At 44.7% G+C, this 14,300-nt stretch overlaps 1 protein-coding gene across 1 annotated transcript in view; it reads right to left on the bottom strand.

Annotated features, from left to right (window-relative positions):
• POLR3B (RNA polymerase III subunit B) overlaps window positions 1-14,300 on the bottom strand; it is a 943,591-nt gene that overhangs the window by 290,503 nt on the left and 638,788 nt on the right. Inside the window, exons 17-18 of the mRNA XM_078673925.1 lie at window positions 535-609; window positions 252-350 (exon numbers count right to left, since the gene is read on the bottom strand). Coding sequence (XP_078530051.1) covers window positions 252-350; window positions 535-609 — 174 coding nt within the window. The remainder of the gene's footprint in view (window positions 1-251; window positions 351-534; window positions 610-14,300) is intronic.

Genomic DNA, 14,300 nt, shown 5'->3' with positions numbered 1-14,300 from the left:
CTTGATTATCCAGAATCTCAACTCAACACCATACAAGAGGTCATAATTATAAGCAGTATGTGACACTAGGCTCTTGTTGATATTTCATATACCCGATTAGACCAATCCTTACCATGCAAAGAAACATGGCGGATTTCCTTTCAGTTAACCCAATCATAAACATAGTATGCACTAGTTGTAGATTTTTTTGTGGTCAATAGAGTAAATCTTGAACCAATCAGTCTAAATCTGGTAACTAGGTGAATACTTACTTATTAATTGAGTGCTCATAAAGTGCTATGTTACAGTCATTTTCCTCATTCACATCTAAATATTCAACAAGGCTCTCGTGCAGAAAATCTTCAAAACTCCTGAAAATGAGAAAACAACGAGGTTATCTTACTTAAATCTCTCCGGGGCACTATATAGATAGTTCACATAAAAAACTAGGGCACCTTTATCCGTTTATAAAAGGTATTCTAATCAAGGGAGAGAAATATACCAGTTTTCAAGTACAGCAATAAGAGGCCTGACAACTTCGTACATGTTTTTTACCTGTAGCCTTGGGTAAGTTCTTCAATATGTTTTTTTGTAACTGCAGGCCTCTGATTCTTCACAATTATATAGGGCCTGTAAGATTAAAATGTTCGACAAATTAAAATAATTTCCATGTACATTCAAGGCAGAATACCACAAAAAGCACTTGCAACGCTTCAGGCACTAACATTACTGTAGAACCATGTTTACAGACATGCTAAAGCATGAGGTGTGTTTGAGGAGTAGCCTGAAGACAAACTTTTTTCTGTTCAGAATTTTTTTTACGTTTTACAAAAACAAGAACAGAAATACAGACGCAACATACCTGGAAAATAGAAAGATGGTGCAACATATTGGGTTGAATGCCATACGTCCTAAACATAGTGTCCTCCGTGTACTTCACAAAGCTACTATTTTACATGTTGACTGGATGTCAGAATACTGGGGTATAATCGGGTTGGGGTATATACGACTGGTCAGAAGTTAAGCTTACAACAAGCAGTACAAACTGTATGGAGTTTAATTACATATAAGAACCAGTAGTGCCACTGTGGTATCTTGTTTATGAACAGGAAGAATCAGCAGTAGAAAGGAAGAAGGCTGGAGGAGAAGGGAAAATACATGTATTAAGGCTACACTAATGCAACTTAATACAAGTTATGTAAAACACCTAGAATCAGTAAAAACTATAAAAGCGTCTAAACTGTTCCACATCTTAGGGGAGAACGTCAGACTGTCTAGCGGGTTCATGTGCATAGTATGAGTGCGACAATTAAAATCAATCCATGGACACTGTGTGAAACGATACGTTATATGCAGATTTCGATATGCACAAAACGCTTTTGAATGTTTTAGTGAGAAGTAGATTAAAAAAGTGTTGTTCATTATAGTTAAGATATAGAGAAGAAGAAGCTGCAAGCGAAGTCAAGTTTTACAATCGGAAAGTCCAACATTACATGGCCTTTAAAAATGCTATTAAGGCAATTGGAGATTTGTTCCCCATTTGGTTTAATATGTATGTGGCTAAAGAACACTTGTTCAGCGTCTTCTATGACCACCTTTGAGTTCCAACATAAGTTTTAGTTAATTTACTTGACCATCGCTATTCTGATTGGAACCCAGAATAATTTGCAAAGCAATAAAAGTTTAGGTTTCATCACGGGGGTGATGAGTTTGTTTTTGATGGCTGCATTGCAAATTTTACCCCGGGTAGTGTATGGAGGGGTCAGATCGTACCTTCAAAGACCATCTCCCATTTCTTTACTAGCAGGGTTGAGGCTTCAGTACTTTACGATTTTATAGATTCTGGAGATTGCAAGGCCAGAAGAATTTAGCCTACTATTGGGGGGGGGGGGGGGGGGAGGGCTGGGGGGGAGATGTCCAGCTTCTTCAGCTTGCTACGTATGTGAATTCTAGATTTCAATATTTGGAAGGCTGTATGGAGTTTGGAGTTCCTCCAAAGATAACGGTCCATAAGAAGAGTACAAATCATAAATGTATAGATTAGGGTTAACCCCTTACTGGTCCATGAGTGCATTAATGCAGAAGTTGTGTCTATGTGGGTGTTCTTGTTGTTCCATAGTGCTTCTAGTTTTTAATTATATCGTTTGTTGGTTACTTATTTTGTCTATTTCCAAGATTACTCTTGTATCCACCAATATCTCTTTGAAGTGGGGAGTGCTGATCAGATACCTTGTTAAGAGAGTGATAATGTGATGGAGATAAGCTAGATCTTTATTGATAATATACAACATGGGTGATTGTCGCTTGACTCGGAGAACCATCACTTGACCAAAAAGATGTTGAATTGGGGAAGTTACAAACCTCCTGGAATCAATCTAGTCGTAGGTTTTTGTGAGCTGTCCTTTTTTTTTGAAGTTCCACAGAAATGTGGCTGTACTGTTGTCAATGGATTTAAGGAAATTGCTTGAGAACCTAATTGGTAACAACTTAATGATAGGGGAGATCATGAATTTTAGGGTTTCAAATCTATTCCAACATGATATATGTTTAGGAGCACAAGTTTCCAAGAGGTCTTTAGTTTTTGATTGTTCTGTTTCAGAGATTCTGGTATATCTTTTGTGAACCACACATCTAGGTATTTGATATATTTGGATTGCCAAGGCAGGCCACTAACCCATTATACATTCTGGTAGACATAGTGAATTTAGAAGTAGAGCTTCCGATTTTTTCTTAAACGTGTAACCTGAAACTGTAAAGAACTTGAGGAAATGTTCTAGAGAGCTGTGATTGCAGAGGCAGCTACCGACGCAAAAATCAAGATATCATCCGCATATGCATCTATCTTCAAACTTGTCAAATTTAAATTGGAAACGTTTCATTTTTTTTACCAACTATGTATGGACTGAAGAAGGCGAGTTAAGTGAACGGGTCAACCCTGACCTAAGGCAATAGGGTCAGATAAATAGTCATGGGTTCTTATTCTTCCTCTTGGTTGAGTTACAGTCATCTTAATGAATTGTGTCCCTAAATCATGGTGATGGAGAACTGCCTCTTGATAAGGCCAGGCAACTTTTTAAAAAGCCTTGTCCACAGCTATAGCGAAATCGGTGGCTTGAGATTTGGAAAGGCAGGCCGTATCAATGATGTGACAAAAGGTGCTAGTATTGTCACTGGTCAGTTTTCCCTTTGACAAAGCCAGCCTGTGATTTAGGGATGAGGATAGTCATTACTTTCTCTAGGCATTTGGCTAAGATTTTTGCATATATTTTCATATCATTATTAAGGATATAGGCCTGAAGTTTTGGGGATTTTGGTGATCTTTTCCTTCTTTTGGAATTACAACAATGTTAGCTTCGGCTGGAGTGAGTGAGATTTTTCTTGTAGATGCGTATTGCTTGAGCTCTGTTAGGAGGGGTCAGAGATCCTGTCGCAAAATTTCCTATTGAAGCTAATTATGAATCCATTGGGGCCTGGCACCCAGCCTAAGTGAATGGATTTGATGGGGTCTAGGACTTATTTTTCATCAAAGGGCCTCTTTAAATTTCATTTATCCGATTTTTAGGGTTTGTTAGCAGAGACCTTTTCCAGGAATTCCCAGCATTTCGCTTTTGTTATGGAACAATTGGCTTTGTATGGGTTGGCAAAGAAATCTATGAAGACATTTATTACATCTGTATATTAGGTCAGGTTTTTTCCATATTTATCCCTAATGCAGGTGGGTGTGGTTTTATTATTTTAAAATTTTAAATAAGCAGCAAGGGTCTTCCATGCTTCATTGAATTGGTATTGTTTTAACATTTTTGAGCTTGCATCCATAGGTGGGCTCTAGTACTAACTATCTTATTGTACTCATATTTTCACTTTTTCAGAACGTCCTGGTAGGACATGTTTTTGGTGTTCCACTGCTTCTGTTCCATTTCTTTCAAGTCTTTTGCTACTTTATCCAATTACAGATTGACCTCTCAGTATTTCTAATCATTAGACATTTGTTGTAATATTTTAGAGTGCCCCATTTGACTGCTCGAGAGGAAACAGATTCAGAAAAGGGGGTGGTGATGAACAGAGTGCCTGAATTAAGCAGACCACTCTTACCCAGTCCAAAGATCAGGGCTTGATCCATCACCGTTTTTTAGCCCACTGCACCATCCCAGCTCAGAACTTGGCTATATGCAAATTAGTCTGTTCCTGTCCCAGTGCATGATGGGAACAGGGCAAACCAAACTACCAAGCCAATTCTTATACTGGGAAGGAAACAAGCTTCCGGGGACCGGTTTCTGCCATTTCAGGCGTCGTCGGCCCGGCTTGCTTGAATCCTGATGGTGCAATGAGCAAGGGACTCACATCTAAGTATACCCTTCCACGCTTATGGTGGACAAAATGATTCAGAAAAGGGGGTGGTGATGAACAGAGTGCCTGAATTAAGCAGACCACTCTTACCCAGTCCAAAGATCAGGGCTTGATCCATCACCGTTTTTTAGCTCACTGCACCATCCCAGCTCAGAACTTGGCTATATGCAAATTAGTCTGTTCCTGTCCCAGTGCATGATGGGAACAGGGCAAACCAAACTACCAAGCCAATTCTTATACTGGGAAGGAAACAAGCTTCCGGGGACCGGTTTCTGCCATTTCAGGCGCCGTCGGCCCGGCTTGCTTGAATCCTGATGGTGCAATGAGCAAGGGACTCACATCTGAGTATACCCTTCCACGCTCATGGTGGACAAAATGATTCAGAAAAGGGGGTGGTGATGAACAGAGTGCCTGAATTAAGCAGACCACTCTTACCCAGTCCAAAGATCAGGGCTTGATCCATCACCGTTTTTTAGCTCACTGCACCATCCCAGCTCAGAACTTGGCTATATGCAAATTAGTCTGTTCCTGTCCCAGTGCATGATGGGAACAGGGCAAACCCAACTTCCAAGCCAATTCTCATACTGGGAAGGAAACAAGCTTCCGGGGACCGGTTTCTGCCATTTCAGGCGTCGTCGGCCCGGCTTGCTTGAATCCTGATGGTGCAATGAGCAAGGGACTCACATCTGAGTATACCCTTCCACGCTTATGGTGGACAAAGAAACAGAGTCCTTAATGTTAATGATGAACAGCTCAATTTGGCTTTTAAGGCCATTAATGATATTCCTTTATTTTTTTTTCAAAACGTAGTTTATTGGTTTTGTACAAAACACACATGAATCTTCACACAATAATAGCCATCACAATCGCAAAGAGGTAATTAAAAGAAAACCCCCCAGCATTGAAGTAGTACAGTACATGCTATACCTCCATAATGGAACCTCAGTGGCAATGCTCCAGATATAATACAATCTTCCGCAACATAACTCTGTTCCTCATATCACCATAAAAAACTATAATACCCTCCCCCCTCCCCAATTTCCCATCCCTGACGCGGCCATACTTATGTCTTTTCCACTGAAAAGTGTTCCTGGGAACTGCCATGGGTTGGCCTTTGTATTTCGCCTGTCATGGTGTGGGGTGCCCACCCTGCCGGTGATCTGCCCCCGTCAATCATCATGTAAGTCGCAGTCTCGCAGCGCCTGTACTAATGCTTCCCATGCCGTCGCAGCTTCTAGCTCCTTGTCATCATTACGCCTACGCGCTAATTGATATTTCAGTGCGCTTTCGCCGGATGCCCATTTCAGGAATACCCCCTTCCATCTGTTGCTGGTGGGACCTACCGTTGCCTTCCAATGTCTCGTGATTTCTCCGTTGCCAATATGAGACCCATATCTATAAATGTACTCGTTGTTTTATTCTTGGATGTATGGGGGAACCAATGTAGTATACAAACGGCCCTGTCAAACTCCAATCTTCTCTCTGTGATCTCATTTCGGGTATCACCCACCTCCTTCCAATAAAGCCCCATTGCTGGGCAAGACCAAAGCATATTGTCTAATTCTGCCCCCGCCCTTGCACATCTGGGGCATGCCGCTTCTTCCACCTTGAAATATTTCCGGATCTTCCCTGGCGTCAGGTATGCTCTGTGAAGTATATAGAAATGCACCAGTTGGAACCTGGCATTTCTCATGCTCTTCCAGGCTCGTCGCACTATCTGTTTCCAAGTCGTCTCAGGGATATCCTTGCCTAGATCCGCCTCCCATTTCCCTTTCAATGCATCTAGGGGCTGCAAGCTCTCAGTGAGCATTCTAGAGTACAAGCACGTGACCGCTTTAAAGGTCCCTGCTGCCATCATAGTGTATTGGCAGGCCATCGACGTTTTAGGTTCTACTAACCCTTCCTTGCAGTGCGCCTGTATCGCTCTAGTCACCGCTAAATGTAGTAAGAAATCTCCACTCGGTAAGTCAAATCGCTCCAGGAGGGTCTGATAGGGTAGCATAGCTCCATCCTCATAAAGGTCACCTAACATTTGCACCCCGGCCTCCTCCCAAATCTTTAGTCGCGACCAGTCCCCGCCATGAGGCATCGCCGTAACCATCCCAAGCGGTATCTCGGGTGCGTACGGGTGTAGCACTCCTGCTCTGCGTTGAGAACGATTCCAACAGAGTCTGATTGTTTTCTCCTCTGTGAGAAGGTCCCGAGGTCAAGTTTCTGTTGCAACGCTATGTACGAAAGAACGTGGCGCGGCACTCCCCTACCTCCTGCACGTTCCGGACCCCTGAATTCTCATGCTATTTCTTGGGTGAAGACCTGTAGCTGAGCCGCTAGATAGTATAGCTCAAAGTCTGGGACCGCTAGTCCACCCTCAGACTTGGGTCTTATAAGCGTCGCCTGTGCTACTCTACGCCTACCCGTACCCCAGAGAAAAGATACTATCAAGGACTTCAATAACCTGAAAGTGGAACCAGGTTTCCACACTGGTAGCGTTCAAAAATAATACAAGAAACGGGGGAGCACCACCATTTTTAAGAGGGATATGTGGCCCATTACCGACAACGGGAGCATGGACCAGAAGGCCATGTTACCCTTTAATGCCCTCACGCCCCGGCCAACATTTCCGTCCAGCATGTCGGTCGCCGTGTGGTAAATGTGCACGCCTAAATACTTTAAGCACGTGGGTTCCCAACTCACCATTTGGGTTAAGCGTGGTTTGGCCTCTCCTCGTCTTACCGGGAACAGACATGTCTTGGACCAATTTACATTCAAGCCCAAGACTTCTCCAAATCTCGAGAGCAGACCCTCTGCCCCCGCCACCGCTCTATCCGCATCTTCCAGAAAGAGCAGTAGGTCGTCCACGTAGAGTGACACGTAATGTTGTCCATCTCTGCTCTCCAGGCCTCTATAGTGGTTCCCTGTTCTAAGGTCAACCGCCAGGGGTTCCACCGCCAGGGCGAACAGTAATGGGGATAGCGAGCATCCCTGCCTCGTCCCTCGCTCCACTGGGTATTGTGATGATATTAACGAACCAGTCCTCACCCTGGCCACCGCGGATGTGTACAGCACCCTTTTTCACTGTAAATAGCCCTCTCCCAACCCAAAACGACCCAAGATTTTAAATAAACATTTCCATTCAAGACTATCGAAGGCTTTTTCGATATCTACTGACAGTATCATTGGTTTGTGCGTCTCTGGGTGATCATCGTCCAATAATCTCACTAGCCTCCTGACATTTGCTGAAGTATTCCGAGTTGGTATAAACCCAGCCTGGTCTTCATGGACTAACGTGGTCATGTAAGGTAATAATCGGGCTGCTAGATTACTGCTCAATACCTTGTAGTCGGTGGTCAAAATCGAGAGTGGTCTATATGAGGCCGTGGCCTCACTTTCCCTCCCCGGTTTCAGCAGTGGGATCACCAGCGCTTCGCGCATTGATTGGGGCAGCCGTCCCGTCTCCTTGGCCTCCTTATAGACTTCTTGGAGTCGGGGTGCCAGCAAGTCAACATACTTCCCATAGAATTCTATGGGTAGACCATCCAGCCCCGGAGTCTTATTATGGGCCATACGCTTAATCGCACCTCTGATTTCCCCAAGCTCTATATCCTTGCCCAAGTCTTTCGCTTGTTCCTCCTCTAGTCTTGGTAAACACAGTTTCTCCATAAAGGTGTCAACGGCAGGGTCTCCGGCCTCTAGTTTACTTTTATAAAGCGCCTCATAATAGACCTTGAAGCATGCAGAATCTCATTCTGAGTATGGACCACGTTCTCCTCCTCTGTTCGCAAAGCTAAAATAGGGGAGCCCCTCTTCGTAGGGTTGGCCAGCCAAGCCAGCAGAGTCCCTCCCTTGTCGCCCTCCGCATGCGCTCTCATCGCGTACGCCTTATAGTCGAAGCTGCGCAACCTTTCCATTTCCACTGCTACCGCCTCTCTGGCGGCGCCAACTTCCCCTTGCCATTCGGGATGCCCAGGTCTCGCTACCTCTGCCTCACGGAGTTTAGATATGATATTCCTTTATTATAGTAGTTCTGGAGTCATACGCAATGATCTCTTAATAGCAGTGATTCACTTAATTTGAATGGATAGGGTAATGCATGCATAATCTGTAATCGCCACGGAATCTATCGTAGTCTCGGCCATAAATTTTAGTAAACTAGGGTGTACAAGAAGATAATCAAAACGTGAGTACCTCTGGTGTAAGGATGAAAAGGCGGTGAATTCGCCACCCACCGGATGGTGAAGTGTCCAGATATCACAGAGTTTGTGAATTACTCAAAGGCTGCAAATCTGTTTGATCGCTGTAGAAGGTCTAAATTTATATTTTGATTGCCTATCTAGTATGCCGTCCATCAGGAGGTTAAAATCATTGGTTAAGACAATCTTGCGACAGACGTGCCAATTTTTTGTCAATGATTGTCAAAACTGTCAATATTCGGGGCATAAGCATTCATAGCAAATAAATCTTTCTCCCCATTGGCAAACTTGGTAATAGTCCATTATCCATCATCTATTTTGGATCTGCAGGGTTTAGATATTAATGTAACCACCCAATTCTTTTTACCTTTGACATCAGAGCAAGATTCATTGTTAACTCATACCTTTTTCATAGACAAGGCTTCACAGTAACTAGTTCTAGATTCTTGAAGGAAGGCTATGTCTGCTTTTAATTTAGCGCCGCAATCTAGAATCTTCTTTCTTTTGACTGGGCGGTTTAGACCTTTGCTGTTTAAGGAAATTGATTTAGTGGCAAACGTTATCTGACCATAGTGTTCGAGTATTTGTACGTGACTGAATGAAAATATGTAGGAGTTAAAGAGTGTATCAGGGAATGGCAAGTACATACCTTTGAACATAAAGGTAACCTAAGCTCATGTGTAATGTGACTCTTCTTACAGTTGGGATAGGCCGCCAGAACCGTTATGAACAATTGTAGGCCTTGAGTGAAACCAGAGATCAAGGGAAAAGGGTAGTTTAAAAGTGGGATGTTGCAGGGCAGAGTACATAGCAGGAAAGAGAAGACGGAAACAGACCGTAAAAAGAGCACACAACCCTCCCACAATCCCACTTGGATAACCGCCTTCTGGGATACCAGTGGCTTCATAATACTATACCTTAGGGCACTGGTGGAGAACCAAGGTAAGATGGAACAAACGGGGGAGCGGGCCTCCCCTCTGATCAAATATTGAAATGATAATTAAAAAAAGCTAAATCAAAACTGGCAACATGGTAATACAGTAAAATATTTTTGTAATATTAATTAGTACAACGTTTAGCCTGTGAATAATGTTTAAAGTTGAACAAAACGTACACAACATACTAGTTACATCTTAAGAAATAGACCTAACTGGTTAACACTAGTGTAAGTCATAAAAAGGATGTTGGTGAACTGAGCAAAATCTTTGTAAAACATAGTTTACGCACAATAATTACCACACATGTATAACACATTTGTAGAACATTTGTATAAACAAGAGCATACTTGCACATTCCTTGAATAAGACCAAACCTATAAACTAAACAGGATAACCTACTACCTGATGTTGTCGACCAGAAGATTAATTTTGTATAGTGTGGTGTCCTGAGACCCATGGATGGCTATGGGTGTATACTGCCTTGAGGCCAGCATGTGGTATTTATTATAGATGTTAATTATCATAATGAGAACGACTAGAAATGATGAGTATAGAGCACGTCGGCATTACAGGATGCCTAGTAGAATTGTAGGTAGGTGAATCTGAGCTTATGTTAAAGATGATGACTGATGGAGTATGATGTATGGTAAATTGAACCAAAGAGTTCAAGAGAGTGGAGTAATTTAATGATGAGTGAGATGTTGCAAAAGTATGTTTTTGTGTAAGTATTGACAACCTAACTGGAAACTTGGGTGGACAATATTTACGCACTGATGCAAATATGATAATGAAAATAGTGTGAGCATACCGCCTAAACGAGCATCGAGGTATACACAAATATAGGGGTCCCTGTTAACTTTAGGGAATAAGAGGATTATTTAAGTTCTTGTTTCCATGCCTTATTCTTATTTATTTGGGATAAAAGTCTCTAGTTCAGAGGGTTCAAGCAATATGTGAATATGACTTTTTTTTAGGGGGGATCGTAAACTTTAAAGGGCCGACAAAGGAATGTGGGATAGACTTATCAGATCGTTTTTACCCAAGCCTTTCATTTGTATTAGTGTCCCGGGCAAAGTCTTGAATTATTGAAATCTTGGCACTTTCCCTTGAGATATTTTTTTTTTAAATACGTTTTATTATTTCCCAGAGAGCTGCCTACATATTTATTACACACACAATGTTATTGATATCCATACAAACAAATAACATCCCGGTGGATCAGCGAGTACCCTTTTGGCTTTACTCAAGAGAAAATAGTTTGTAGTGGAGCTTCCATGGCAGAATTAGGTGGGTCAGGTAAGAGAGAGAATTTTGCCACAGAGATACATTTCCACCCGTGTTAGACTTGGCATCTTTTGGCGTGTTTCCCCCGAGTTTTTTGCTTTCTGCCCTCCCGGTTTTGACTCTGTTTTTGCTGGTATAAGGTTTCTGCGTGCTTTTCGCACTGCTAATCAGTGGTAAAGCACTGGTGCTCCTGTGGTAAATTGTGTTATGATTGGATGTGTGACTTACTTGTCAGTCCCCAGTAAAGGGCACTGCGGGTGCCTCGGCCTGTAGGTCAATCACTACTCATGGGCCTGCAGCACGGATTGTGCCACCCACGTATGTAGCCCGAAAAAGGTATAAGTGAATGAAGTTTGGTATGCCTGAACACAGCATCTAAAGACGCAACCTTTATCGAGGGTGCCCTTTTCATTCTGAGTTCATAGAGGCCACTTTTAGAAACTGGGTATTATTTTGCTCGGTCATCCCGTGTACCTCTGCTGGAATGTGGATTGCCTGTCTTGTTTTTGGACGACAGATGGCTGGGAAGCAGGGTAGCTTCCGATAGTCTAGGTAGGTCAGGAAAGGGCTAAATAGACCTGGGTTACGATGGGTGGGAGGGGGGGAATGGGGGGAGGAGAAGATTTCCTTGCACCTAAAAGGGCCTGGTCTGCCTCTTACAAAGCCGTCTCCACCTCCTGCCAGGAATTCCCGCCAGAGTAGGCCCAACTGGTTCTGGCCGGACACCGACACCCTCTCCCTGGAAGTTCAAAGGATTTTTCTGTACAAATACTGGGTCCCGGACCCCTGAACTTTTGAACTCATCTGGATCAAGAAGACTGCACAGAAGAAGAGCCGGAGAAGCTGCTAAAAGAAACAACCAGTTTATTATGTGCTTTGCTGGGCTGACCTGCAGTGGCTGCTTCTGTCTTGGGCAGTGAAAGGCCTGGACTAGACTTTCTGCAACCGAATTGGTGAGACTCTCCAAGGGGCTTGACGTAGAGCTTGTCCCCTGTTCACGAAGTCTCAGGAACAGCAAAGGCTTCAGGTTCTTCGACCCGCAGCACTGAGGACTGTGTGTTTTGTGCTGCAACCCGAAGAACGCCACTCGACGACGTCTCCAACGACCCTGCCGAACCCGTGTCCGGAAGGCACCGCAGAGGGCACCGCTGCAATGCCGCACCGCGACCCTGGTCTCACAGACGACGCCTGCTGACACAATCACCGAGCCGCTGCTCGCACCGCGACCTATGGGCACCGCACTCCGCACCGCCTTGCTTCACGCCGAAGCTTTGGCACGGCAAAGGGCACCGTCGCCACGCCGCATCGCGACCCTGGTCTCACTGACGACGCCCGCTGATGCCATCACCGAGCCGCTGCTCGCACCGGAACATGTGGGCCCGCAATCTGCACTGCCTCGCTACACGACGACGGTGAGGCCTTCCTGACGCCGCCACTTCCCGTTGAAATAGACGACGCTGCTCGCACAATGGTTCGGGGGCACAACTCGCAAGTTGCACGAAGCACGGCCCTCATCCCACACCGGAGCCTTGGCCCACCGACGCCGGTGTCAACGACTCTAGTTCGTCCGCAGACGACAGCACTTCAGCAACGACAACGCTGCTGTTTGCACCATAACGTGCTAGCAACGTGACGAGCACCGCCTCCATCTCGCTCCGTGACCCTGGTCTCACCGACAACACCATCTGACGCCGCCACCGAGCCGCTGCTTGCACCGAGAACTGGGGCACCGCTGCGCTTCACTCTGCAGCACCCGACACCTGTTGGCGCCCACGTTCGGGATCCCATCAGCAAAGAGCTCGACCTGCAACGCGAGTGACTTCAAGGGCCTCATCACCCTGCATCTCTGAAAGGTACTGTTTGCGGGTCTTACGGACACCGTAATTGGCCTGCGACCCCGCGGTCAGCCAGAACTGTTTTTGGATTTGTGTGCTCACTACGCCATGGAGGCCCAGACAGGGATATCCACACAAGGAACTCTTTTTAATCAATGTATTTTTGGAACTGTGAACTTTTAAGTATAATAGTGTGGATTTTTATTATTTTTGGTCTTGTCTTAATTATATAAAAATATTGGATATTTTTCTAAACTGGTGTGGTGTCCTTTTGTAGTGCGTCCACTTTATTACTGTTGGTTATGTGCAAATGCTTTACACACTGCCTCTGAGATAAGCCTGGCTGCTCATGCCGAGCTACCAAGCGGGTGAGGAGGGGTTATTTTAGAAATGTAACTCCCTTATCCTGACTAGAGTGGTGGTTTTTGCCTTGCTTTGGCCCGCGCCCTAGCCTACCAAAAATCCCATTTCTAACAACCAGTGTTAACAATAAAGTAGATCTTGGGAGAACATGGGGAAGGAGGGAGGGAAGGGGGAGGAAAGGGTCCGAGAAGGTCACCGTACCACTTGAAGTTATACCATAGCCACCATTTATCGTGGGCGCTTCCAGCAGCACCAAGAGAGGTAAGAGTAATGAAATAAACGGGTGGTGTAATTAAGTAGTGGGGAAATGTCTACAATGATGTGGTCTGCTTCATTCTGTGAGTTCAGCCCCTTGCGGTTGCAAAGTGTCTTCAAAGAGGTACAAGGCGCGTAGGCAAGGAGTGAGAGAGCGGCAGTGTTCCAGTTTAGACAAGTGTTGCATCAGTAGTTGCCTTACGTGTGTAAAATTAGTATCAGGAAGATCATTTATTTCTAAGTAATTTTGAATTGATTGCCGTATTTCTGCCACATTAACCTGATCTCGTAATATGTGTGTGGGGCCTCCAACGTGGAGAGCAGCACGCCTACACCTCCCAGGGAAATCTCAAGAGGTGCGTGGTCTGAGCTAGAGATGTCTGAGATACTCGCCGCCTCTAGGGATCGCATGAGTGTCTGGGATAGGAAAAAAATGTCTATGCACTGGTGCCATATAGCCATACGTCTACTAGGCCCAAGGCAGTGATGGAAGAGTTATTTACCTTCGATAACGATATATTTGGTAGAGACACAGTCTAGCCGCAGATTCCTTAACTTAAAATAAATATTTCCCCAGGTGTCAGACTGGATCCGGAAATCTTTTTTCCCAGCAATACCTCTGCACGCGGGGAGGCGGTGGCGTCCGGCTCCGCCCTGACGTCGCCCATGGAAGTGACGTCAATGGAGCCACATATGCCCCTCCCGGCGTGCTAATGTCAGTTTTCTACAGAAAACTTTTCCACGCCAAAACGCGGAGCCATAGGAACAGTGTGTGTTAAAGAGCAAAATCGTTAACAACGACAAGTAACATAAAAAAGAGAAACAATAGAAAGTTGAAAAAGCACCCTGTACCCGTAGGGACTAAAGGTAGCTCACAGAGCCCTTGCTACAAGCAAGGGCCCAACAAATTGCCAAGCCGTGTCCCACCTCGAGGGGGTAACGCCCGCAGCACAAAAGATAGGACAAGCCAGACACAGCGTGTCCCCACCAGAGGGAAATTAAAAGAACCACCATACTGAAGCAACATGTACTGAAGCAACATGTTGCAAAACAAGTGACTAGAAGTGAACGACCACCAGAAAGTTCACTACACACACCCTCCAGAGATT

This window comes from Lissotriton helveticus, chromosome 1_1 (assembly GCF_964261635.1).
Source record: "Lissotriton helveticus chromosome 1_1, aLisHel1.1, whole genome shotgun sequence".
In the NCBI taxonomy this organism is placed as follows: domain Eukaryota; kingdom Metazoa; phylum Chordata; class Amphibia; order Caudata; family Salamandridae; genus Lissotriton; species Lissotriton helveticus.
This window is presented reverse-complemented; position numbering and strand designations above follow the sequence as displayed.